The sequence below is a fragment of the Trachemys scripta genome, chromosome 5, assembly GCF_013100865.1.
Source record: "Trachemys scripta elegans isolate TJP31775 chromosome 5, CAS_Tse_1.0, whole genome shotgun sequence".
Taxonomy (NCBI): domain Eukaryota; kingdom Metazoa; phylum Chordata; order Testudines; family Emydidae; genus Trachemys; species Trachemys scripta.
This window is the reverse complement of record NC_048302.1, coordinates 26,626,666-26,651,485: the sequence shown is the minus strand read 5'-3', so window position 1 is coordinate 26,651,485 and position 24,820 is coordinate 26,626,666. Positions and strand designations below refer to the sequence as shown.

The following is a 24,820-nucleotide window of genomic DNA, read 5'->3' as shown; positions in this document are numbered from 1 at the left end:
CTGCTGAGAGCAATTTCTATAGTTCTGTGCCACATCAAACTGCTCTAACCTGTTTCAGGCACCAGCTGACTGTAATAGAGACAAAGTTCTACCACGTGGCTCCCTGAAACAGCTACGGTTCCCTCCTTTATCCAGGGTGGATCCAAGCAAAGGCCTCTGCCTCAGGGATTGGAGACAAGATCCTGTTACTGGCTCTACCCTGACACCAAAATGGGCTTGTGTCCCAGGCTGGTAAAATCACAACCTGCTTACTTTGGTTTGTGTTTAGATTAAGCAAAAGGCTTAATCTAACCTAAACCTCTGGTACGTTTAAGATTGGCATACACAAAATAATATCCGAAGAGGTACATCTGGGTAGGTTTTGAGTAAAAATGGCTATCTGGTGTAAATATGAAGTGGGTTCCCTAAAACTATCCCCACACACACACACATGACACACATTGTTTACCTGTCTCACTTCCAATTAAAGGCTGGTTTGCAAAATGCATGACTAACTCCTTCAAGCTGGGAAATTCATTAAAGCCAAACTTGAATGAAGACCCCATGTATTCCACATGGAAATGTTTCACAGAATCTCTTGCTCTAAAAGGAAAAAGAAAACCAAATATGTAAAGTTTGCAAATTAAGAAATGTCTCTGGAGGAAAATGTAAACACTTATTTTTTACACTTATTACTTTGTGCTTACACAGCACCAACCATGTTTAGATTTTGGAGCTTCATTGGGATTGATTTTTCAAAGATACAGCATGTTCAGAGCTCCCATTCACTCCAGTTGGAGTTGTAGGTGCTTGACAACTCTGAAAGCCAGGCCTATTAATTAAAAGTTGCAACAGCACTGTGAGGTAGGGTAAGTATTATCACTATTTTACAGATGGAGTAATGAAAGCACAAAAAGCTTAAGTGACTTGTCCAAGGTCACATTGGGAGTCAATGACAGAGTCAAGATTAGAAACCAAGAGTCCTTTCTCCTCCTGTATCCATCAGGATGCCTGTCCAGTTAGCAACAATACAGACGCTCCCCGATGTACACAAGCATTCCATTCCGAAACGCCTTGCGTAGCTCGAATTTTGCGTAAGTCGGAAACATATACCCAACAATTACGCGCAAAAAACAAACAAAAAAACCTCCTATTTCTAGTTTACGGAACTTTTTCCGTAAGTGCGGATTTGCATAAATCAGGTTTGTGTAACCCAGGGGGCGTCCGTACTGCTAATTCTTAAAATATAATCCCTCCGTTCAGTGTACACATTTTATTTATTATTGGATAACATTTTCAAAATTTCAAAATTAGGCACTTTTAAAGATGGCCTGATTTTTTTTTTTTTTTTAAGAAGTCTCCCTAATCTTAAATCTCCCTAATCTAAATCACATTGTGTTACAGGTGCTCAGTACCTTTTCAAAATCAGGCCTCCTTTAAAAGTGCCTATAGTGTAAGTGTCTAAATATATATTTAGAGCTTAATTTTAGGCATCTGGGTTTGAGAATTTTTGGCCTACTATTTACTATCACCAACAAAGGCTCCAATCAAGATAGGGGGTCCCTTGTGGTAGGCACTAAACAAATTCACACAGGAAGAGAATCTTATCTTTATCAGTACAATGCCATTCAGGAGAACTTGTGGATATACAAAGAGTTATACAAGGCCTGACTTCCTTGCTGGATGTTATTCATCCATAAGGCAGTGAAGCAATTCATATAAGAGCATTGGAGCAGGCATTTCTCTTCTGTTAAAGTGGATCCTGTTAACAATAGCAGTAAGGTAGTCCAGAGAATCTTTAAAAGAAAAGGTTAGGAAAAAACAAGAAACAAATATAGTGGAGAAAGGGAAGAGGTTATGAACTCCCATTATTTTCTCATCATTTAGTAGGAACTACTTTTCCTAGTGGATGCTTACAATCCCTGATATATTTTAATGGGTTTTATTAATTATATTTAATTATGTTAAAGAGCCATGTTCTAAGCACAGCTGGCCACTCCAGAGTGTGCATTCATAAGCTTTAGAGCACCACTCTTGTGGCTGAAAACACCACCTTCCTTCAGCCTCCCATCACATAATGCAGGCAAGACATGTGCCAATAGCATACTAGGATGCATGTTGTCATGGCTTCTTGGTACAGTGAGGTCATGTTTTCATCTCTTCATCTAATTTCACAGGAAATAAAGTGTGGCAATGAGATTAGGATCTATTCATTGCTTAGTTCCTCTTCAAAGTTAGTGAATTTAACTACTCACTGGCTTCAGACTGCAAATGTCCATCAAAATATCAAGGGATATCTGAGCATAGTTTCATACTGAAGCAAGCCACTAATGATGATTGATAAAGTGTGTGACTGTGTGTATGTGTGTGTGACTGTGTGTGTGTGTGTGTGTATAATAAAGGACAGATAGAAGGTATTCGGGAGAGTAGATTAGCTATACACTAAGATATAGAGCTGGCCAAAAAATGTTATGTATGTTCCATGAAAACTATCTGAACAAAATTAAAACTTTTCATTTTGTAATGAACATTTTTTATTAGTTTCATCAAAAAATCCAGGGAATAATTTAGAATGAAACAAGCATTTTTCATTTTGTTTGAAAATATTCATGGGTTCTTTCAATTAACCAAATTTTTGTTTCAAAATGAAAAAAATTCACTTTTCCTCCCTTTTCCCTCTCCCGCCCTTTATTTCTGTGGGGAAATGAGAAGGGGGCAGTATAATGGAATGAAATGAAAATTTTCACTTGAATCAAACTTTTTCAATTCATTTTGCTGAAAAATAAAAAAAATAGTCAAGGGGAATATATTTTTGCTAAAAACTTTCATTTTCTTTGACAAGCCATTTTTTGTATTAAAAAAGTTATGATTAAAACATTTTGACCAGTTCTACTGATGTATTTTCTGATCCACAGCATCAAATGATGGAAGCAAACATTTATACCAGACTGTAAAGCACTCTGAGGACTACATTTAATTACACTCATTGACCCTGAGTTTTGGATACTAATTTTTCACATGAAACCTATTTTCATACATCCAAAGTGTCATCTTTGGATGCTGTATAAAGACTTACTCTGATTTCATCTTTTAAATAACAGGAGATACATTCCCTCAGAGGGAATTTGCTAGATGTTTGTTTTGTGCCTTTCTTCCTCTCCTTCACAATGCAATCAGCTACCCCACAACAGTTGGGTAACTAGGAAAGCATTTACTCTGGCTGATATGCACCATGTCCCTTCATAATAAGTTATTATTATATGCATCTCTGAAGGAACTATCACTGGGCATCTAAAAGATCTGGACAGTCTGAGCTGTCAGTGAAACTTAATATTCTCTACTCCACTCAACAGTCTTGTGCTGGAGTAACTCCCCTGACTTCAATAGAGATAAACCAGCCTAAAAGTGATGTAACCGAGTAAAGAATCAGGGCCAAGGATCCCGACCTGTGATTTTTATTTCAGCTAACAAAGTAACAAACCAATGACATTGTATCAATATTCATTACACAGTTGTCAAGGATGAACAAACCCTTCCAGCATGAACCTTAGTCTTGCAGATATTATAAACTGACACTTAGGGAACAATTCTCTTTTTATCAGTTGTTTACAAATATTTAATTTATTCTTAAGTTATTGCAAGAAGCAACTCTTTTAAATACATTTTCTGGTTTACTCTATATAACTTTCAGATTGCCATGCAAAACTGGCCTGGGTTTTGTTTGAGAAATTGCCAGTGGCAGAGGGTTAGTTCAAACAGTGCTTAATTTTTCCTGCTAGTGTAAAAATATTCAGGCCACTGAGAAATTATACTCTTTAAAAACTAAGAAATAAATGTTTGTTTCTACGAGTTTTCCTTTTCATGTTTTTTACACTAGGCACCTGTCATCGATACTTATTGTTTGTGTTGCTGTACTTTTTAGAGGCCCCACTGTGCTAGGCGCATAGATGAGGGTTTGTGTGTTTGTTCGTAAGGCATTCCCTGACCCACAGAGCTCACGGTCTGGGAACATGTCTGTACTGAAGAGATTTATGCTGGTGTCTATACACTGATGAAAACCACTGGTGTTGATGCTCTGCACCAGTGTGAAACTGGACTTCACAAGTGCAGCTGACCTTGGTTTCAAAGTGCAATATATTACAATGACCCCAGACAATGCATAAATGGCAAGTTATTAATTTAAAGGGCGTGTCAAATGTTCTTGTCTGCAAGTTATTCATAGCAGTTCATGCAATGTCCTGAATGCGTCCCCTTTAAAATCCTTTTGTGTCCTGGTTATTGGGAACTAAAGCTCCTTAACTCAAGACACTGACTCAACAGTCAAGTATGTAAACTTTGAGCATGTTTGCACTGTATGGGTTACATCCTCAGCTGGTATAAATCATAACTCCAATGATGTCAGTGGAGCTACACTGATTTACACGAACTGAGGATCTCTGGCTTTTTGAGCAGTCACGCATTGCTGACTAAAGTACTGGCCTAGCATGCTGTAAAAACCTGGGATGGGTCTCAGGGGGCACTCTTAGGTTTCCCTAAGCTGTGGTCAGGATGCAATCAGGAGAAGTTATCTCCAGGCTACTAGAGTTAACTGTTGTGTTTACTACCATAAACTTCTCACCATGGAGTCTTTCTGCTCACTTCAGTCTGCCTCCCTTTATTATTATGTCTGCTAATCTAATTGGATTTACCATTATAGAGGGTTTTGAGTGACTGTACAATGTTTTAATTTTAAAGCAGTTCATGAAATAAAGCATCTCTCAGCAAGATGAACTCTTATGGACCTCTGAAGTTGGACACAAATATTAGGTGTTGGTATGTTTGTTTCTTCCTGGTATGACATTCAACAGTATTTCACTTTGTCACAGCTTGCTGGTCAAAACTGTTTTTTAATTACCTAGATCACAGAAACTATTAATGTGATTTTTATAAATTAAAGCGCATTACTATTGCAAATAAACATGGCAGTAAGTGAAGGATTCTTATAATTGGTAGTAACATAAAGTCATGTAAGTTAAATCAGTTTCCCCCCCATATTGTACCTTACTGAGAGAGAATATAAGTCATTCCTTTCATTACTCTTCCTTAAGAGATAGCTTCCATCACATCCATTGGAAAGAAGAAGAGCCTCTGCTGCATGGCGGGTGAGATTATCGTGGTACCACCTAGCAAGACATAAAGGTTAAAGCTTCACTCAATTTTGGTTGACATGTAGTGAGTTGTGAAGCAGTAATAACTCCATAGTTGGGGCTGCAACCAGCTCTCTATTATAATCCTGAATATTCGCACATGCACGTTCTCTCTTGCACACACACACACGCACACATTTAGCAGGACAACTCCTTTTGGCCTGGAAATTTTCAAGAGGAGACTCTTTTTGGGAAGTTTGAAAGAAACTGGCTCAGTCAAAAATTAACACAATTCTGACTTGGGGGGGGGGTGGGGGTGGAGGCCAGCTATTTTGTTCAGTTATATCTCAAAAAGTGGATGGTTTTAAATATCCAAACTTCTCCTTCAGTTAGATCTTCCAAGGAACTAGTTCAGACTTTGATTGAAAACCCCAAATGTTATGACTATAAAGCCGCTTGTTTCCTTCCATTGAATGATGCAGGGGGTAGCAAATTGTGGCATATTATGGGAAAAAATCCAAGTTCTCTCATCTTAGTCTCCTGATACTACTGCAAACTGGGCCTCCAGACACCACAGTGAACAGGAGCGTTGTGGGGGACAGACCCAAAGCAGGGCAGGGCAGGAGCTCGTGAGCACCCTGGTTTCTGCAGTATGCTTCCTTCAAGTCTAGGTCGATTTCTGATTGGAAATTCACCCATGAGTTACTGCTGTTTTCACCAATAGTTACAGTCTCTCCAGGACTGTGAACTTCCACCTTCAGAAAGGGGGATTGTAGTGATGTGTCGCTTTAAGCCACTGTACCATAACAGAACCATTCCAGTGCTTCTTGTGCAACATTGTCCTTTAGCTTAAATACCTCTTCACCTCTCTGATGTGTACCCTTTGATCTATCTATAAAAAGTAATCATATCCCCTCTCAGCCTTCTTTTTGCTAGGCTAAACAAGACAAGTCTACTCTCATAAAAGCAATGCTTGTACTCTAACGGCATCAATAAGCATTCAGAACTGGACAATGAAAACACAGGTGGTGAGATGTGCACCCTGACTGGATTTATTTACATTAACAAGGGGTTAAGGCTGGATACACAAATGCAATGCAAATAGTATATAAAGTCACAAGCCAATCTGCCACCTGTTCAGCTCCACTGGTGTTCACAACGTTGGGAGCCCGATGTGATGAGCTGCTAGAATTTTAAGCACTATGTCATACAATTCTGCTCAGTATCTTGTTCACTTAAAAAGCTCAGTGGCAGCTGTTCTATGCTGGGACTCCCAATATCACTCTGGTGGGGCTGAACCAGTGGTAGCAACTACATTTTTCACAAAATTTCCCTCCAGGGCCATAGAGGAATAAAGGAAGTGTGGAGCCAGACAACATTTAATGCATTTGATTATGTAAATCACAGGTTTATATTAGATACATTATGAAAAACAGCCTTTCAGCATGGATATTAAAGAGGGAAGATCCTACGATGGAAAAGCTAATAGTAGTACACCTCTACCCCCATATAACGCTGTCCTCGGGAGCCAAAAAATCTTACCGAGTTATAGGTGAAACTGCGTTATATCGAACTTGCTTTGATCCACCGGCGTGCGCCGCCCCGTCCCCCCCCCCCCCCCCCCCCGGAGAGCTGCTTTACCGTGTTATATACGAATTCCTGTTATATCGGGGTAGAGGTGTATTCTCCTGGAATAATAGTATTGTGTGCCTCTCGCTCTTTTGACTCAGGTAATGCTGAAGATTATTTAAACAGAAAGGGAACCACAAATGACTCTATTATATTTTTTCAGTTTGTGCACTTTATGCATTTGACAGCACTTTGTGTATAGAAACTAAGTGAAAAGACCCTTTCAGACGTCAATAGGCAAGCAGAAAAACCCATTTAAAAAAAATCCAGGTAGACTGTTTAAAAGGTGCTCTTTCAGAAAATGAATTTTAATTAAAAAAACAAAACAAAAAAAACCTCAGGTTGACAATGTCCCTCTAAATACTTATTCACAGCTTATTGGTTGTTGTAGTTTCTACAACAATCTGAGTTTAGCTTTCTATAATTTTTTTCCTTTCGTCCTGCAAGAGACATTGATTTACATGGAGGAAATTTCTTTACCCTTTTCAAGCTCTGTCTACTATCTTCTAAAGCTGTATTTCCTGAAATGTTTTTTCTCTGGTACACTTCCTCTTTTTGGCAAATGTCTCATGCAGCACATACTATTGTAACCAAAAAGATAATGGTGTTAAGAAAAACCCTGTACATTAACGTATCAGCTCAGCAACACAGTTCATCCATATCACTAAACAAACTGCAGACAAATAAATCTGTCTCGATTAGAATCTTCAGTGGAGAAAGTATAACTTTTTGCAGCCGAGGGAAAGTGAGTGAAATTATTCTGTCATTTAAAAATGTTAAGTAGTCCCTTATAGCCAGGACTCCATCCTGCAAAGTTCTGAGCACTATTTGTGGGACGTAGGTTACCTTGCTTAATTTCTAGAGGAAGGTAACATAGAATAGAATAAATCAGAATAAAAAGGGGCATTGAATAAATGGGAAGCTCTCACAGAAATTGTCCTGGTACAACTTAAGGGTAGACTGGACACCAGAAAGGGCACAGACCACACAGGCCAGACTACCAAACCCTGTTAAAGGCCCTGTCCCTATATAAAAAGTCTAAAAATGAGTGGGAGGGAGAGGAGAGAATACAATATCTGGCAGTCACATGGTTGACTGGGCCCTGTAAGAAGGAACTGGTCCAAACCACCTGTGCCTCATTAACAGCTTCACCTGGCATCTGATAGAGGACAGCTGATCTCTATAAACATAGCGAAACAGAGAGAGGAAGCTGTGACAGGGACTGTAGGGTGGCACTGAGCAGGAGCCACCTGCAGAAGACTCTTGACCAGCGAGGGAGGGCTGGAAGCACCAGGCAAGACAGAAGCCTGGGATTTGGGAAGAATTGCCAACAGCAGATTCCAGGGGAGAAGAAAAGAACCCCCCAGCTTGGAAGGTCTGGGAATGGTCTGCTAAAAGCAGGGAATTGAGTTGAACTTTGTAGACTTCGAGTTTTGTTCTGAACTTGGATATTAATAAACCCAGACCCTAAGGAGAGGTGTCGAAGAGAGAGAAGTCTGTTTGTGGAGTTTATTGAGGATCCCTGATGAGGGGGAATGAAGCAGGGTGCTGCAGAGCCACCCTAGCCACCAGGGGGCCCTCAGGAGGTAGCTAGTCCATATACCCTGGCAAGTGAAACTGTACTCTTGCTAATAAATAAATTACTAATGATACTGTGCGTGTCTTAAAAGACAATTGTGATTTAGAGGACATGCTAGGCATGACTTGAGTTAGCATTTTGTTTTGAAACCTAAGGAAATCTGAGTATAGCAGGGCTCTTGTTTTTTGTTTTCCTTTCTTTGGTCTGTATATATATAAGAAAAGTTATTAGGACAAATTCTGCTCTCCACTACACCAGCAATGCAAACAGTTTGAATTTAGACCAATGTAACTGAAAGCAGAAGTTGGACCACAGCATTTCCTGGCATTCATGATACAGCAGTCACTAAACTGACACTTGGTAACAGTGTGTCCCCCTTTTCTCCTCATTCCTCATTGCAATTCAGTATTTAAATGGATACTTCCTATGAAGTTTTAATGATCATTTAAGATTGCTGCTTGAAGCCTATTTAAGAAACAAAGGCCAGTTAGTCTGTATATCTCCTTATTAAAAAAGACTTCACAATTTTAAGCTCTATGAAAGACAAGACCCCAATGAAACCTAATGCAGATAGAAACTTAACACTACCAAGATTGTTTGGGTTTAAGACCTGCTCAGAGAACCACCTACACAGTATGCAATAAAACATAATGCACATTTAAAGATCAAAGCATCATCTTTTAAAACACCTGTTAGCCAAAATGGGCTTTGTAACCAAGCCCCAGAATAACTAACAGTCAAAGGTCAGATCTGTGTTGTTCCAATACCATGGTGATGAGACCAGTATCAACATGTAGCCAGTTCTAGAGCTAGAAGAAAGGGCAACATGTTTTTTTTTTTTTGTGAAATTTCATATAAAATGTTTCCTCACTTCAATCTGTGATCAAGAAACAAAGGTTTTCCCCCTAACATTTCCAGAAAATATTTATTTTCACATTGAAGGCATGTTAAACTTGAAGTTGTTCATGTACACTATTGTTCTGTCAAAAGAAATGAGAGGTTTCAGAAGGCCTTTTATTTTTAAATCTCAGAAAGAAGTATTTTGAATAAAAAGCCATTTTCACTTTCAAATACAGTTTCTTTTCAAGCACAAAAATTAAAATAGTTTTGATGAAATGGGACCTTTTTAACAAATTGAAAATTAAATGGGAAAACTTAACATTCATAAAATGGGGGCTCTAGTTTTTGTTCAAAATGTTCTCACACCTTTGATTGGATGTACTGTATTTTGGCTTTTAGGTTGAGGGGTTATTTTGGGAAGTGTTTGTATGCCAAGAAAGCCCACACACAAACAAAAATCCCTGAAATCCTGGTCAGTTTATAAAGTATAAATGGATGTGGCAATATCAATTAGCTGTTGCTACCAAAGCAACTGTGTCAAACTTAGTAGAATTACATTCTTTCTTCTTTTTGCTCTCTGACACAATTAAAGGTCTCAGTAATCTGGACATTTTTATTATTGACTGATCCTTGAGATGGTCACTCAAAATCTATTTTCTTTCACCTACTATATATATTTAGGGACAACCTTTTTTATTTTAATTTGGTTAAAGCCTGCAGACAAATCAAATATTTTCATGTAAATATCACCAGGAAAGTCTGTAAATGGCCATTTATGCATATAAATAGATGGTTTGCTCTCAGTCATAGTAACAGTTTTCCTCAAGTCAGCAGTGTGGATGTTCAAAAGGTCAGAATTCATCTCAGTACAAATCTGCTATGAAATGTACTTGGCAAACAAGTTTTTAATTACACTTGGCATTGCTGCTAGTGAGGGTCATCTGTTTGCAAAGGGAGTTCATGTGTGACACAAACGGTGGGGCTGTCCCCCTGTAAAAGGCTTACAGATCAGTTTCCGGCCTGCACTAGCCTTGGTTTTACAGTCTGTAGAAATATTTTAATGTTAAATATATAACTAAGACGTATTAAACCCATTGACATGTCACATTTTTATATTGTTCTTAATTTAGTTCTACTGCAGTACTGCCGAGGAGCCTCACTTGTCCCATTGTGCTAGGCACTGTGCAAACATAGTCAATAATAGTTGTTGATACAGTAGTGAAACAAGATCCAGACATCTTTTTACTGTCTCTCACAGTGAACTCTACTTCTACACAATTTTAACCACATACAAAACTCATTAAAGCATCCTAGATTAACTCAAGGAGCCACCCAGAGCCTTATTTATTGACAATACAAATAACTGTCAGCTCGATTTATGCATCTTCAGGAAAACCCCATTTGGAAATAAACTGTTAACCAACCCCCATAAATTTGACTGAAGAAAAGCAGTATAAAATAGTCATATTATGTATAACTGGGTTCAAAAAAGAATTAGATAAGTTCATGGAGGATAGCTGTATCAATGGCTATCAGCCAAGATGGGCAGGGATGGAACCCTATGCTCTTGGTGTCCCTAAACGTCTGACTTCTAGAAGCTGGGACTGGATTTCAGGGGATGGATCACTCTATAATTTACCTGTTCTGTTTATTCCCTCTGAAGCAGCTTGCTCTGGCCACTGTCAGAAGACAGGATACTGGGTTAGGTAGATCACTGATGACCCAATATAGCCATTCTTATGTGAATAAACAATCCATTCTAAACATGTCTGCATACTACAGTACACTTGTTATTCACACATTGACGATAAATAAAACTTCTGGGTGTGAATATAGTACATCCAGCTAGGAGACCTCGATCAAAAGAACTTTACACTGGGTGGTCAACTTTAACTTAATCTCTGTTTTCATTCTATGTGATGCCTGAAGCAGACAGCTGTTTGGATTAGGGAATCCCATCTAGCTCAGTAGCTTCTTAAATACAGAAGGGATTGGGCCAAGATGAGAGGGAAACAATGGGCAGGTGGAGAAGGCAATTTATAGTCTTCACTGGTAATTTAAAACAAGTATTGCTAATGTTATGAGGAGGAAATTAATATTGCTGCTAGTATCATATAAAATGAAAGGACTGTTCACTGTTAAAGTATCTGTCTCTTTGAATGCATCACTAAGATCAGCCACATGTAATTCCAATTCTTTGCTTTCTTTGAATACACTGAAAGCCATCTTATATAATATTTGTTTGAATTTGCACCATGGTTTGGATTCTGTACACCTCTAAGATTCATCAAAGGGATTTTGGGAAGGTCCCTCCAAAAATAACTCCCCTACTTTACTCAGAATAAATAGTTTGCTTCTATGAGTAATGTTCCAAAAACAGAGCTCTACACACTGCAGACGTATTGTACTGAAGGTCACCCAGGGACACACAGCCTGCTTTGGGTTCTTGGGAGGGCTTTGTGTGAAAGGAGAGATTAAGGCATTCTAGTGCCATAGCTATCTCCACTGCCATTCATTTATGTGGTGCTAATATTTTTACAAAGAGCTCCTCTTTGTCTGTGCTAACTCCTACATACAATATGAGGAGAGAAGGAAGGTTGTTTGCAGAGAGGAGGAATGAGGGACCATGTAATCTTATTTATTTGTATCATCATTTCCACAAAAGTCATTTCTTGGAAACATAACCAAAGAGACAGGTGATGCTCTCAGACAATCAAACTTATACTGAGTCCTGGTAATGTTAATACTTTGCTCGAGAAATTTATTTTAGGCTTAATTGGCATATGCATACACAAACACATATGCTCTCATGGGATTGCTGTGTCCGACCAGGGCATGATCCCCAAGGAAACCCAAGTAACAGTCCCATCACCATCCTCCATTTGGGGAAGGCCACTTTAAATTACAACTTTTTCTACACATACCCTCCCCTTGTGCTGAATCAGTGCCTTTCCTGGGTACATTCACCCTGACTCTTTGGCTTTGGAAGTCTTCCAGTAGGTCTAATAGATGTACATTATTGGTTGTAACTGTTTCTCCAGAAGTTCTCATTTCTCCCAGCAAAACCTCAGCTCTTCGGTTAATTTTCAATTTCTAGATTCCTGCTTTATTTTTTTGTCTGGGCTCTCCACTTCTCACAGCTCCACTCACAGCTTCTGTGATACAGAACTTCATTTTTTCACCTCTGCCAGAGGACATTCTTGTTTTCATCTGTTTGTTGCTTCAATTACTTGTTACCCTGGATAACCTCATCTCTTTATCCCAGGCTCGTAACCATGGTACAGTATGTGAGTGTCTAAGAGCACTTCTAATGAATTTACTATTGGAGGCTCATCCTCTGATAGGGTATTTTCCCTGCTCATTCAGGGAGGGAACAACATTTCTTTCTGATTCTGGTCAAAGATGGTGCTGGTCTGATGCTGGCTTTTTTTTTTTTTTTTTTACATACATAGTAATAATGAGCACTGACTTTTCTTGCTTCAGAGGAGAATAACTTTCAGGAATTAAGGTCACCTTCTGCTAGCCTACTGTTTTATTGACAGATTAAATGAGGGATAGAATAGGCTTTACTGGAGCTGCTGTTCACAGAAAAGATGACAAGAGATAGCTCCTCTGAAAGGCAAGAACAGAGCTCAGCCTTGTTCTAAAGCCTTATCTACACTTGGCTTTTAGCCGCCAGTGCAAACGCCTGCTGTAGAACAAGGTAAGCTCTGCAACAGCACAAATTGTGTCTATGCTAGGAGTGTGCATTGGTGCAACTACAGTGGTGGTTAAAATCCCAGTGTAGACAATGTGTTAGTCGTATAGCCTCTTATTTTACAATATTCAGATGTACTTAGCATGGTGACAGGCATTGTACAGACAAATATGAGAAGAAGCTTTTCTTCCAATTTTTTTTTTAACTCTCAGCAATGATACTTGTCTCAGCAAGTGTTATCTGAAAATCAGATAACATTTTTTGCAAGAACAGACTTGTCTGTACCCCTATCACATTTTTGTGTCTTGAGCAGAATATCTACCCAGTAATAAGACTTAATGGAGAGAAACTAGTGGTAAATCAGAACATCCACATAGTTCCACATAATAAGAATTTAGGCTACCTTCAGTGTCTTCTTAGCGACACCAATCACTATTCACTTGGGTCGCTTCCCCACTTCATTTTATGAAGCAGCAAGTGAATGTAATATTGCACTTATAGATGGGTCATTGGCAGCAGGGGCGGCTCTATGTATTTTGCCGCCCCAAGCACGGCAGTCAGGTGGCTTTGGGTGGCGCGCCTGCGGGAGGTCCGCCGGTCCCGCGGCGTACCCGCTGCCGAAGCCGCAGGACCGGCAGACCTCCCACAGGCATGCCTCTGAAGGCAGCCTGACTGCTCCCCCTTCCCCCAGCGACCGGCAGGCCACCTCCCGGGGCTTGCCGCCCCAGGCATGCGCTTAGTGCGCTGGTGAGTGGAGCTGCCCATGATTGGCAGCAGGGAGTGAACCTGGGACCTCTAGATCTTAATGCATGAGCCTCTTCCCTAAACTAAAAGAGCCTGCTTTGTTAGTTGAGGCTTCTGAATCTCTATATGTGGCCCAGCCACCATGTGAAGGGGACAGAGCACTGCATTGAGTGGATGTGGGTTACACATGGCTCCCCATCAGGGATCTTTTTTTTTCCCCTCATCAGGTGAATTTTCACAGATATACTCTATAAAACAGAATTTTAATTGAAAACGACATTGTGTGGAGGTGTCCTCCTCCTAGCCCCCACCTACACCAAGACTGACCAAAGATTCTCTCCTGTCCCCAAGATATTGCCAGCCTGAAGATTCTTTCATAGATTCATAGATTCTAGGACTGGAAGGGACCTTGAGAGGTCATCGAGTCTAGTCCCCTGCCCTCATGGCAGGACCAAATACTGTCTAGACCATCCCTGATAGGCATTTATCTAACCTACTCTTAAATATCTCCAGAGATGGAGATTCCACAACCTCCCTAGGCAATTGTTAACCACCCTGACAGTTAGGAACTTTTTCCTAATGTCCAACCTAAACCTCCCTTGCTGCAATTTAAGCCCATTGCTTCTTGTTCTATCCTTAGAGGCTAAGGTGAACAAGTTTTCTCCCTCCTCTTTGTGACACCCTTTTAGATACCTGAAAACTGCTATCTCGGTCTTCTCTTTTCCAAACTAAACAAACCCAATTCTTTCAGCCTTCCTTCATAGGTCATGTTCTCAAGACCTTTAATCATTCTTGTTGCTCTTCTCTGGACCCCCTCCAATTTCTCCACCTCTTTCTTGAAATGCGGTGCCCAAAACTGGACACAATGCTCCAGTTGAGGCCTAACCAGCGCAGAGTAGAGTGGAAGAATGACTTCTCATGTCTTGCTCACAACACACCTGTTAATACATCCCAGAATCATGTTTGCTTTTTTTGCAACAGCAACACATCCCCAGTGTAAAGAGTAAAGAGTCTGGCAGCATAGTTGTAGTGGGGTGGACACCCGCTCCTGCCTGAAAGGGCCTGAAACAGCCCTGAGAGAAGGCTGGGGCAGGGAAGGCTGAGCTGATTCCGGTGAAGTGGCTGTAGCTGGGGCCACGCCACAAACAGACTCAGCTGGCCCTATAAAGGCTGGGGAGCCAGGAGCTCAGACAGTCTCTCTCTCTCTCCACTCAGTGAGAGAAGGGCCTGGCTGTAGGGAGCTAAGATAGGGTACCTGAGTGGAGCAGGGCTGGAGAAAGGCTGGGGAGCTCCAGCCTGGAAAGCCCCAGGCTGTGGCCTAGCATTGGGCCAAGGGGTACTGGGGGTTGCAGAGGGCAGCCCAGAGGTAGGCCAAGGCAGCAGGTCCAAACCCTTCTTGCCAGTGATGAGTAGGCTGATACTGCAGTCTGCCCCAGGCGTGGGGCTAGACAATGACTGGCAGTAGCCTTACACTGAGGCAGTGGGATTACTGGGTGGGGGTTCCCTTGGGAGGGGAGACAGAGTGTGTGTGGGTACTGCCAGGGGGCAGCACCCAGAGCAAGGGGCACCGGGGTCCTGGGAGGGACACGGGAGCCAGCAGAGGACAAGGCGGATCACTGGCCTGCAGAGGGCGATCCAGGCAGGATTGAGCTGATTCCCCAGATGACCAGCAGGAGGCGCCACAGGGGTGAGTCCAATCCCTTACAATAGTGTAGTAAAATCTCATTCTCTGGCAAGTTAGTGACAGAAAGGTAAGAGGGCTGTCATTTGATTTGTAAAGATCTACAGAACCATCATTTCAATGGTGTCACCCTCTGCAACATGGTGGGGGGGACTCACTGTCCCACCCACCCTCCTCTGGCTCCCAGGTCCTCCAGTTGATGGAAATTTTGATAATACAATGTCATCGGAAATGGGTCCAGTTAGGTATCATTCAAAAGCCCTTTCTCCCACAAGCACAATGGTACCAAATATGACAAACCTAGAACAATTATGTAGATGTATATTTGAGAAAATGATTTTAAAATGAATATTTTTAAATTGTACTTTAACATAGAGATGCACCGCTTACACCAAAAAGACATTGACCTTAGCTAATCCTAGGGAAGCTAGCCTTGACATGTAGGACTGAAAACATTTATTCATCAAAGCCATCATCTGTGTCATTTCCATCTAGGGCACCACTGCTAGACACATTATCACATAGAATCATAGAATATCACGGTTGGAAGGGACCTCAGGAGGTCATCTAGTCCAACCCCCTGCTCAAAGCAGGATCAACACCAACTAAATCATCCCAGCCAGGGCCTTAAAAACCTCTAAGGATGGAGATTCCACTACCTTCCTAGGTAACCCATTCCAGTGCTTCACCACCCTCCTAGTGAAAGTTTTTCCTAATATCCAACCTAAACCTCCCCCACTGCAACTTGAGACCATTACTCCTTGTTCTGTCATCTGCTACCACTGAGAACAGTCTAGATCCATCCTCTTTGGAACCCCCTTTCAGGTAGTTGAAAGAAGATATCAAATCCCCCCTCATTCTTCTCTTCTGCAGACTAAACAATCCCAGTTCCCTCAGCCTCTCCTCATAAGTCATGTGCTCCAGCCCCCTAATCATTTTTGTTGCCCTCCGCTGGACTCTTTCCAATTTTTTCCACATCCTTCTTGTAGTGTGGGACCCAAAACTGGACACAGTACTCCAGATGAGGCCCCCCCCCCCAATGTAGAATAGAGGGGAATGATTACATCCCTCAATCTGCTGGCAATGCCCCTACTTATACAGCCCAAAATGCCGTTTGCCTTCTTGGCAACAAGGGCACTGTCGACTTATATCCAGCTTCTTGTCCACTGTAACCCCTAGGTCCTTTTCTGCAGAACTGCTGCCTAGCCATTCGGTCCCTAGTCTGTAGCAGTGCATGGGATTCTTCCGTCCTAAGTGCAGGACTCTGCACTTGTACTTGTTGAACCTCGTCCTATTTCTTTTGGCCCAATCCTTTAATTTGTCTAGGTCCCGCTGTATCCTATCCCTACCCTCCAGCATATCTACCACTCCTCCCAATTTAGTGTCATCTGCAAACGTGCTGAGTGCAGTCCACACCATCCTCCAGATTATTAATGAAGATACTGAACAAAACCAGCCCCAGGACCGACCCTTGGGGCACTCCGCTTGATACCGGCTGCCAACTAGACATGGAGCCATTGATCTACCCGTTGAGCCCGATGATCTAGCCAGCTTTCTATCCACCTTATAGTCCATTCATCCAGCCCGTACTTCTTTAACTTTCCGGCAAGAATACTGTGGGAGACAGTATCTAAAGCTTTGCTAAAGTCAAGGAATAACACGTCCACTGCTTTCCCCTCATCCACAGAGCCAGTTATCTCGTCATAGAAGGCAATTAGGTTACTCAGGCATGACTTGCCCTTGGTGAATCCATGCTGACTGTTCCTGATCACTTTCCTCTCCTCTACACTTGCACGTCTCCATATAAGGCAGGCTGTTGGCCCAATATTTGCAGAGTGAACATCTGGTCTTTGCACATGAGCATTTGACTAGCTGAAGGATTGATTGGGGAGAGCATGGTATTTCACACACAACTGGTGCAGTCAGACCATCCTCCAAGACCATCCATTCCTGATAGGGCAGGACAGCTTTGGATGTGCTCGATCATTCTGGAGCCATTCCATTGCTTGATAATTTGCCCTCTTGATAGCTGGTATAAATTCATCCCTTGTCGGTGGTAATTTTTCCTCTATATGCCTGCTTGTTGGAAACCATTCACCAAGGTAGCTCTGCAAGTATCATAATATCAGTCTTCATAAACTTAAACTCAACATATGAATGCCTCCACTGCATTTATGACCTCATCAGCAACTGTCTCAGCCATTCTGAGCACCTTCAGAGTGAGGAAAGCCTTTTAGAGATTGAATCAAATGCCTTCCATTAGGATAATTTGGTCTTTCTAGCCAACCTTCCAGTAGTGTCATGTCCTGAAAGGGCATGGAAACTTGGCAGTGTGGCAGCTTTTAATAGTTCAAGTGAAAGGAACACATCTCTGAGGGATAAACAGCAATGCTGTCCACCAACAGCAGGCACAAAAACAAAATCTGGCAGAAGTCTTGGGTAGTATCTCACAGAGAGCACTAGAACATCTGTGTCTTGTGCAAAAATCTGGAATTTAGTAACATCTCTCTCTGTGGCATTGATGGCATGAAACATAACTTTAATGTCGGCCTCCTCATGGAAACTATGAAGAAACCCCATTGAACAGTAAGAGGCAGCAACTTCATTATGCCATGTGATGACAATTCTCTGGGAAATTCTTCACATGCTGGAGCATTTTTCCTGCAAGATAGTTAACTCATCCTTTGTGTGAGCACGAGACAGTAGCTTCTTCATTGTGACACCACAGGCGTTTGTGGAGTCAATGATTTTGTAGTGGAGAGGTGCAAAATCAAGGAGTCTCTTCTTTCTGGTAATATTTTTAATTGATTCCTCTGCATACGTGTCCTACATGAGATGGACTTTGTCATAGGTCTAGTATTTTCTTTTCAGCCTCCAAAGTGTTCAGCCAAATCTTGGCAGGCGTTACCATAGTAACTCGGGCCCTGGCACTGGCAGCTGTGGTGTAGCAGCACAGAATGCTGTCCTGGTGGTGGGAGGGGAGAAAGAGAGAGAGAGAGACCAGGAGAGGGCAGCTCAAGCTCGGAATCTGCCTGCAGTGGGCAGTTGGAAAGTGGTTCGAGAAGAATGGGTGAAAAGTGACTGTGTCGGGGTGACAAGGGGATTGGCCAGAGGAAGCTGTGTTAGAGGAAGCTGGATGGTGAAGGACCATATGCAAGGAGCCCGGGCGCAGAGTGTACAGAGCGTGAGACCAGCGAGATTGGTATTTGGGACACTGACCGTTTGGGCGCTTGGGTGTAGTCCTCCAGGTGAGGAGTTGTTGTTCACTGATGGACCTGTTGGAAAGAGGTGCAGTTATTGCAGCCTCAAAACAAAGGAGCATCATAAGCTGGAGAGAGGTGAAGGCCAGACAGCAGGGGTGAAGCTGGAGTTTGCAGCCAGGGAAAGGAAGAATTGATTCCACCTTCAGCTGACAACAGCATTTTGTTGAGAACTTTTTATTGTGACAGTTATTTACAGTTTATTATTTTCCTAAGCAAGCATTTGATATTATTTTATATTACATTCTTGTTCTATTATTTATATTGTTCCTGTCAAATTTCTGGGCGTTTTCCCTTTATAAAGTTTAAAATTTAAGGTTATATCCATTGTATTGGTTTGCCTCTGCCTCTCCTCATAGTAGGGATAACCTAGCCAAAGCCTGGGTCACTGCATTAACAGTTTCTGGTTTGTCACTAACTTGTGCCTTATCTATAATTGCTCCAATGAAAGCCCTCTGGCATAAAGTACCAGTTGTGTTGACAGCAGGTGCTGGCTTAGGAACGCCATGCAAGATGTGCATTAGTTAGCTTTTTGTCTGGCACATATACGTTGTTCTGTTGCATTCAAACATCAATCGGGGTACTTTCCCAAAGACTCACGTAGATCAACATCATGATGGGGTCTGGACATGACCAGGAGACAAGCAAACTATTACCTGTCTGCAGTGAGCTCTGTAATAGGATCTGCTACCTTCACTTTGACTTTCTTCTTTTCATTCGAGTACAGCTTTTGTCTGTTCTTCTTGATTGGAGCCCATCCATTGACAGAGCCTTGGATAATTCTTTGGGTTTTGAAGGTTACATACATATAATGATCCAAAGTATCCATTCAACTACCATCTTTAGCTAGCTCATCACTGAAGACTGCTTTTCTCATTATATTAATGAGCTCCGGTTCATCATATGTGACTAAGCTCAACCTGTAGTTTTAATGCCAAGAAGGGGCAATTTTAAACACTCAATGAGTCTAGATGGAGTTTGGTTACTTCTGGGTAAGTCATCCCAGCCATGATTAATGTTTCATTCCAAATTCAATGGAGTTCCTTTTTTAAATTCTTCCCATATGTCCAGGTCAGACTCCTCTACACCTCTTATTTCAGTGAGGTACCAGGCAATCATCGCAGAATAGTTCATCTAAAGCAAAAAAGTATTTCATGAAGTCTTCCAATGCTGCAAGGTGCAAATTCCAATTAGCAGTCCTGACAAGTTGAATAAAAAGCAACAAAGGCTCAACCATCTTCAGGTATTGCTGCACCATCCCAAAAGTTGACTTTGTCACCAATTCAACCTGATGAAATTGCTCGATCCATTCTGTGATGTTGCAGCTCTCCAGGGTGCTCAATAGGTCATGGGGAGTGGAATGTAGGCCGGGTGTGTGGAACTGGTTTGGCAAGTCCTGTACACTTTGGAAAATGACTTCAAACACATCAGTCTGCTTTTCACAGAAGACGTAGAATAATATTATGTAATGTACAGTAGAACCTCAGCGTTACAAACACCTCGGGAATAGAGGTTGTTCGTAAATCTGAACAATACATTATGGTTGTTCTTTCAAAAGTTTACAACTGAACAGTGACTTAATACAGCTTTGACACTTTACTATGTAGAAGAAAAATGCTCCTTTCTCTTTATATTTTTTAAATTTTTTTTTTAGTAGTTTACAATTAACACAGTACTGTACTGTTTGGGGTGGGGGGGGGGTTTCTCTGCTGCTGCCTGATTGTGTATGTCTGGTTCCAAATGAGGTTTGTGATTGGTTAGTTTGTAACTCTGGTGTTCATAACTCTGAGGTTCTACGGTACATAAGTACAGAAGAACCTCAGTTATGAACACCAGAGTTACAAACTAACCAATGTGCATGCCATTTGCGGATGGATTCCAGTATTTCTGGAGATGCTGACGTCTTAACTAGTGCCTCATTACGACTCTTTTGACGTAATAAACAAAGCTGAAAATTAATACCACTGAACTACTATTTTTTTTGACAATGATCATAAATCAATTTGAAGCACTGCTTCCACTTATTTGTAACATCAAAAAATTAATTGGCTATCGGGTTCTGAGTATTAACTGGTAACACAGGACTGTCAGTCAAGGGTCACATTTTAACTGTGTGAGGACTGCATGTTTGACATGCCTATTTTAAAACATTTTCTTGAATATATATATATCTGCATAGAATCATCAAACTGGAAAGGACCTCAAGATGTCACCTAGTTCAGTTCCCTGCGCTCGTGGCAGGACTAAGATTATCTAGACCATTCCTGACAGGTGTTTGTCTAACCTCTTCTTAACCTGCGTAATTGTACTAGGTTTGTCATGTTTGGTACCATTGCCCTTGTGGGATAAAAGGATTTTGAATCATACCCAATTATGATTCTGTAGATTTTTTGCAAATCAAATGACATCTCTTACCTTTCTATTGCCCATGGAATTATGCATGTTCCCAGACAGAGCCAGATCTAAAGCCCACTGAAGTCAATAAGAAAGCCTTTTATGACTTCAGTGGGCATTGGATCAAACACAAAGTGGACCACTACTCTGAAAAGTGACTTTGCAATATGGCATCACTGGTTCCTATATTTATTGTCTCATTAACTTCCAGATCAATTATGCTGTGTTACTAATTTAAAAAAAAAAAAAAAAAATCTTTTTCTACCCACCAGCCCTGGAAACTCCATCTGGTATCTGAGGGTACGTCTATACTTATCTCCGGGTTTGGCGGTAAGCAATTGATCTTCTGGGATCGATTTATCGCGTCTCGTCTAGACACGCTAAATCGATCCCGGAAGTGCTCGACACCGGTACTCCTGCTCCCCGAGAGGAGTACGCGGAGTCGACGGGGGAGCCTGCCTGCCGTATGTGGACCCACAGTAAGTACCTTGTAGTTCGAACTAAGATACTTCAACTTCAGCTACGTTACTCATGTTGCATATCTTAGTTTGAACTGGGGGGTTAGTTTGGACCAGCCCTCAGAGTCAAACTGGGTTCTTTCTGCCTCACATGTCACTAACAGTAAGGATTCTGCAATCACCACATAGCTAATAATTCTGCTGACGGAGTGTGAACAGAAATAACATCAAACTCCCTCTCCCTCTCTAGGGCTAAAATGAGTAAAGGATAGCAGAAGATTATTTTAGTCAGTAAACAGAAACAAATATCCACAGGGAGCAGAACTACTGAGTAAGAAGGGGCCTACTTTGCAAAACAAAACCAGGCTTTAAGGTCAGAGCCTCCTCCATTATTTTGTTCTGCTAGAGAAAAAATAAAATGTAGGAACATGAGTAATTGAAACTAATTTATCCAACCTTAAAGGCTTACGTCTTTTCTAGCTGTATTCTTTTTCTCCTTCCGCTTCTTTATTCTCTTCCACTCTCACTTCCGTTTTCTCTTCCCCTTCTCTCAACTGACTAGCTATTTCTGTGTGTCTCCAATTTCCTTTCCTTCATCTTTAGATCCTCATCTGCTTTCTAATATAATAATCTATTTCCCTAAGGGTCTAATTCTGACCTTGGTTAAACAGATACAGGAGGCTAGAACAGGACTCTAAGCATTTAACCTGTGCTCATCACTCTGTCAGAGTACATAATAAAAATGTATCACTACAGTATAAAGGCCTGAATGTGGTCTAGTTTCCTCCCTCCTTCTACCTAAAGAAATATGTTGTTCAATATAACATAGCGTACTACTTAAGTATGTACAAAACCCATCAGTGTGGAAAAACAAGAGATGAACTGTATACACATTACAAAAAAGAAACTCTTGGCATGTACAGAAAAACACTTCAAAATATTACACAATATTGCTGTCACCTCCATATCAGAACAGAAAATGAACCAGTAGCACTGCAATTCATACTTATTGAAATTACATTGCAGAACTGGCCTCTTGCTTCTCAGATGACAAGCTGATCCACATTCTACTCTCTTGTGCAAATCTGTGGATTACAAGAGGATGGAATTCCCCTATGCCCCATGATTGCATCAAACGTGTTTCTAATCGCAACACAAATAGAAGTTAGCATATATGAACAGAAACAGCTATAAACACTATAACTAAGTAGATCCTAGGAGCAACCAAATACAGAATTTTTAAAAATTGCCTTTTTTCGCCCCTTTGTCAGTAAGAAGTCTCACTAACAATCTTTTGCAGGCACCTCTGTGTATCTCTCAGTGAATTTCAATTTTAATCTTTTTAGTAATTTCAGGGAAGAGTGTTTTAACTGATGACTCCAATCTCTTAGGCTATTCAGGATGTTCCAGCTTTTTCCTTTTCGCTCCTTTTGCCAGACACCTTCTAAGTGCACCAAACACCTTCCTTGTGGCGTTAGCGACATTTGAGTTTTCACACTTGATTCATAATTATCTGACCCCCAAAAACTCTTGGCTATCAAAAGAGCTCCAAACATTTACTGCCTATACTGGCCATCATCCTTCCACCCCCACTCCCACCCCCAAGACTGGGTGGCCAAAGGGAAGAGAATGCGAAGAGGAAAAACTTCTTGTGGTGGTGGGGTTCTCCAAGACTGTATAGTGGCTAAACAAAAGAAAGAAGAGAGTGAGGCATGGCTAGTTTCTGGTTTTGATTTGAAAACTTCCCCATTAGAAAGAGTAAAAATATGTCTCTTGAAAGAAAACTGAGATTCTGGAGAAAAATAACCCAATTTGAGGAAAATCTGCAGTCAGACCCCAAAGAACTAGATTTACAGTGCTTGAGATTATCTGTTTAAAATTTTCAGGGAAAAAATGTTACCTCCTGATTGTTGACATTTTGAGTGATATATGTTTTTGAGTTATGTCAGAGGTGGGAGGGAAAAGGTGCTTTTTGCAAACATTGGTTTCAATGTTTTGACACAACAGCAATACAAACAAGTGTTGTCAAAATTAGTGCACAGAGTACTTGACGTTACGGCATTATTCTGAGTGTCTAGAGAAGGATTTCACCATGGATTGCATGGGTTCTAGTTATTGCAGTCATTTTACGTTCCTGTCCGCTTCTGATTTGATGGCAGGGTGACACATAAGGCATTTCCTGTAGCCTCTCTCCTTTGTCTCAAACATGAAGAAATTTTTTCCTCACACTTCAATTGACATGGTTTCCCATTTCTGATGGCTACTTCTTCAAAGCCTCTCTAACTTCTTTGTTTCTGTACAGTGAAGCAGAATGTATGTCTGGTGCAGTTTCTTCACTGGCACATGAATTGCACACCTCTTTTGGAGGTGTAGTGTGCCTTATGTCTAATGGCTTTCAGTTTAGCAATGAGCCACTATTGCTTGGTCCCAAGTGCATCCAGGTGCCTTCAACAACCCCAAAAGTTTGCCAGTAACCTATAATGATTTTGTGCTATTAGCTGAGGCTCATTGACTTTACAGTTAATTTAAAAAACACATTACTTAAGTGGTGTTTATGCAGTGTGTATCCTTCCACTACGAAAACTAGTTTCTACTCAAAAGCTGATACAAAATAGTAGGGAAAAGGTTATAAACACCTGTTCTAAACTATTCTAATTATATTATTTTTTTTTTAAATTTTCTTCTAACATTTACTTATTTTTCCAAGTTCCTGGGGTATTTGTGTTCCTAGCTCCCCTGTCCTGTGGCCCAAATGTCTAGCTGCCTTTTCAACAGCAGTTTATGGCCTAAAAGCCAGTTTCAACTCACTTTCTTCTATTAAAAAAACAAGTGGAATAATGAACAACTCAGTTTTAGCTTTTATAGTAGAAAATGGGTTAAAAATAGCTGAAAGGCCACAAACCATTGCTTAAAGAGAAGACTGGCACTTGATCGAAAGGAACAGTTAAAACTTCACTTTTTCTCCTCTTGACCTTCCTCCTTTTTGTTTCAATTCAATCTAACCCTTCCACCTCTTCAATTAAGGTGTGACAGAACTCACAATAAACATCTCATAGTACCCCAACAAGGCCTCCAGCAAATCAAGGGAAGACCAGAATTGACATTTCTGATATAAATAACAACAAGCAGACAAAAACATTTCAAGTAAATGAACAAAAAGACAACCAACCATTCAGGCCTCCTTTATACACCCTAAGGAAACAAAAAAGGGTTATGGAATTTAAACTAAACCAAGTCTTAAACTTGTTTAGATGTATCTATAGTAGGAGTTTGCACTGGTGTAACTAGATTGATTTTTAAATTGTTACACTGGTCCAACTTTTCTAATATAGGCCAGGTCTAATCCAACGTATTACAAAAGTCCCAGCATCTTTCCTTTTATTTTTTCCTTTAGTTATTTTCCCATTTGATTCTCATATTACACATTGGAGTA

General features: G+C 40.9%; 1 protein-coding gene across 1 annotated transcript in view; it reads right to left on the bottom strand.

Moving 5' to 3' along the window:
* The window catches only part of DAPP1 (dual adaptor of phosphotyrosine and 3-phosphoinositides 1), a 51,089-nt gene that overhangs the window by 22,400 nt on the left and 3,869 nt on the right, over window positions 1–24,820 (bottom strand). Inside the window, exons 2-3 of the mRNA XM_034771245.1 lie at window positions 5,019–5,141; window positions 449–582 (exon numbers count right to left, since the gene is read on the bottom strand). Coding sequence (XP_034627136.1) covers window positions 449–582; window positions 5,019–5,141 — 257 coding nt within the window. The remainder of the gene's footprint in view (window positions 1–448; window positions 583–5,018; window positions 5,142–24,820) is intronic.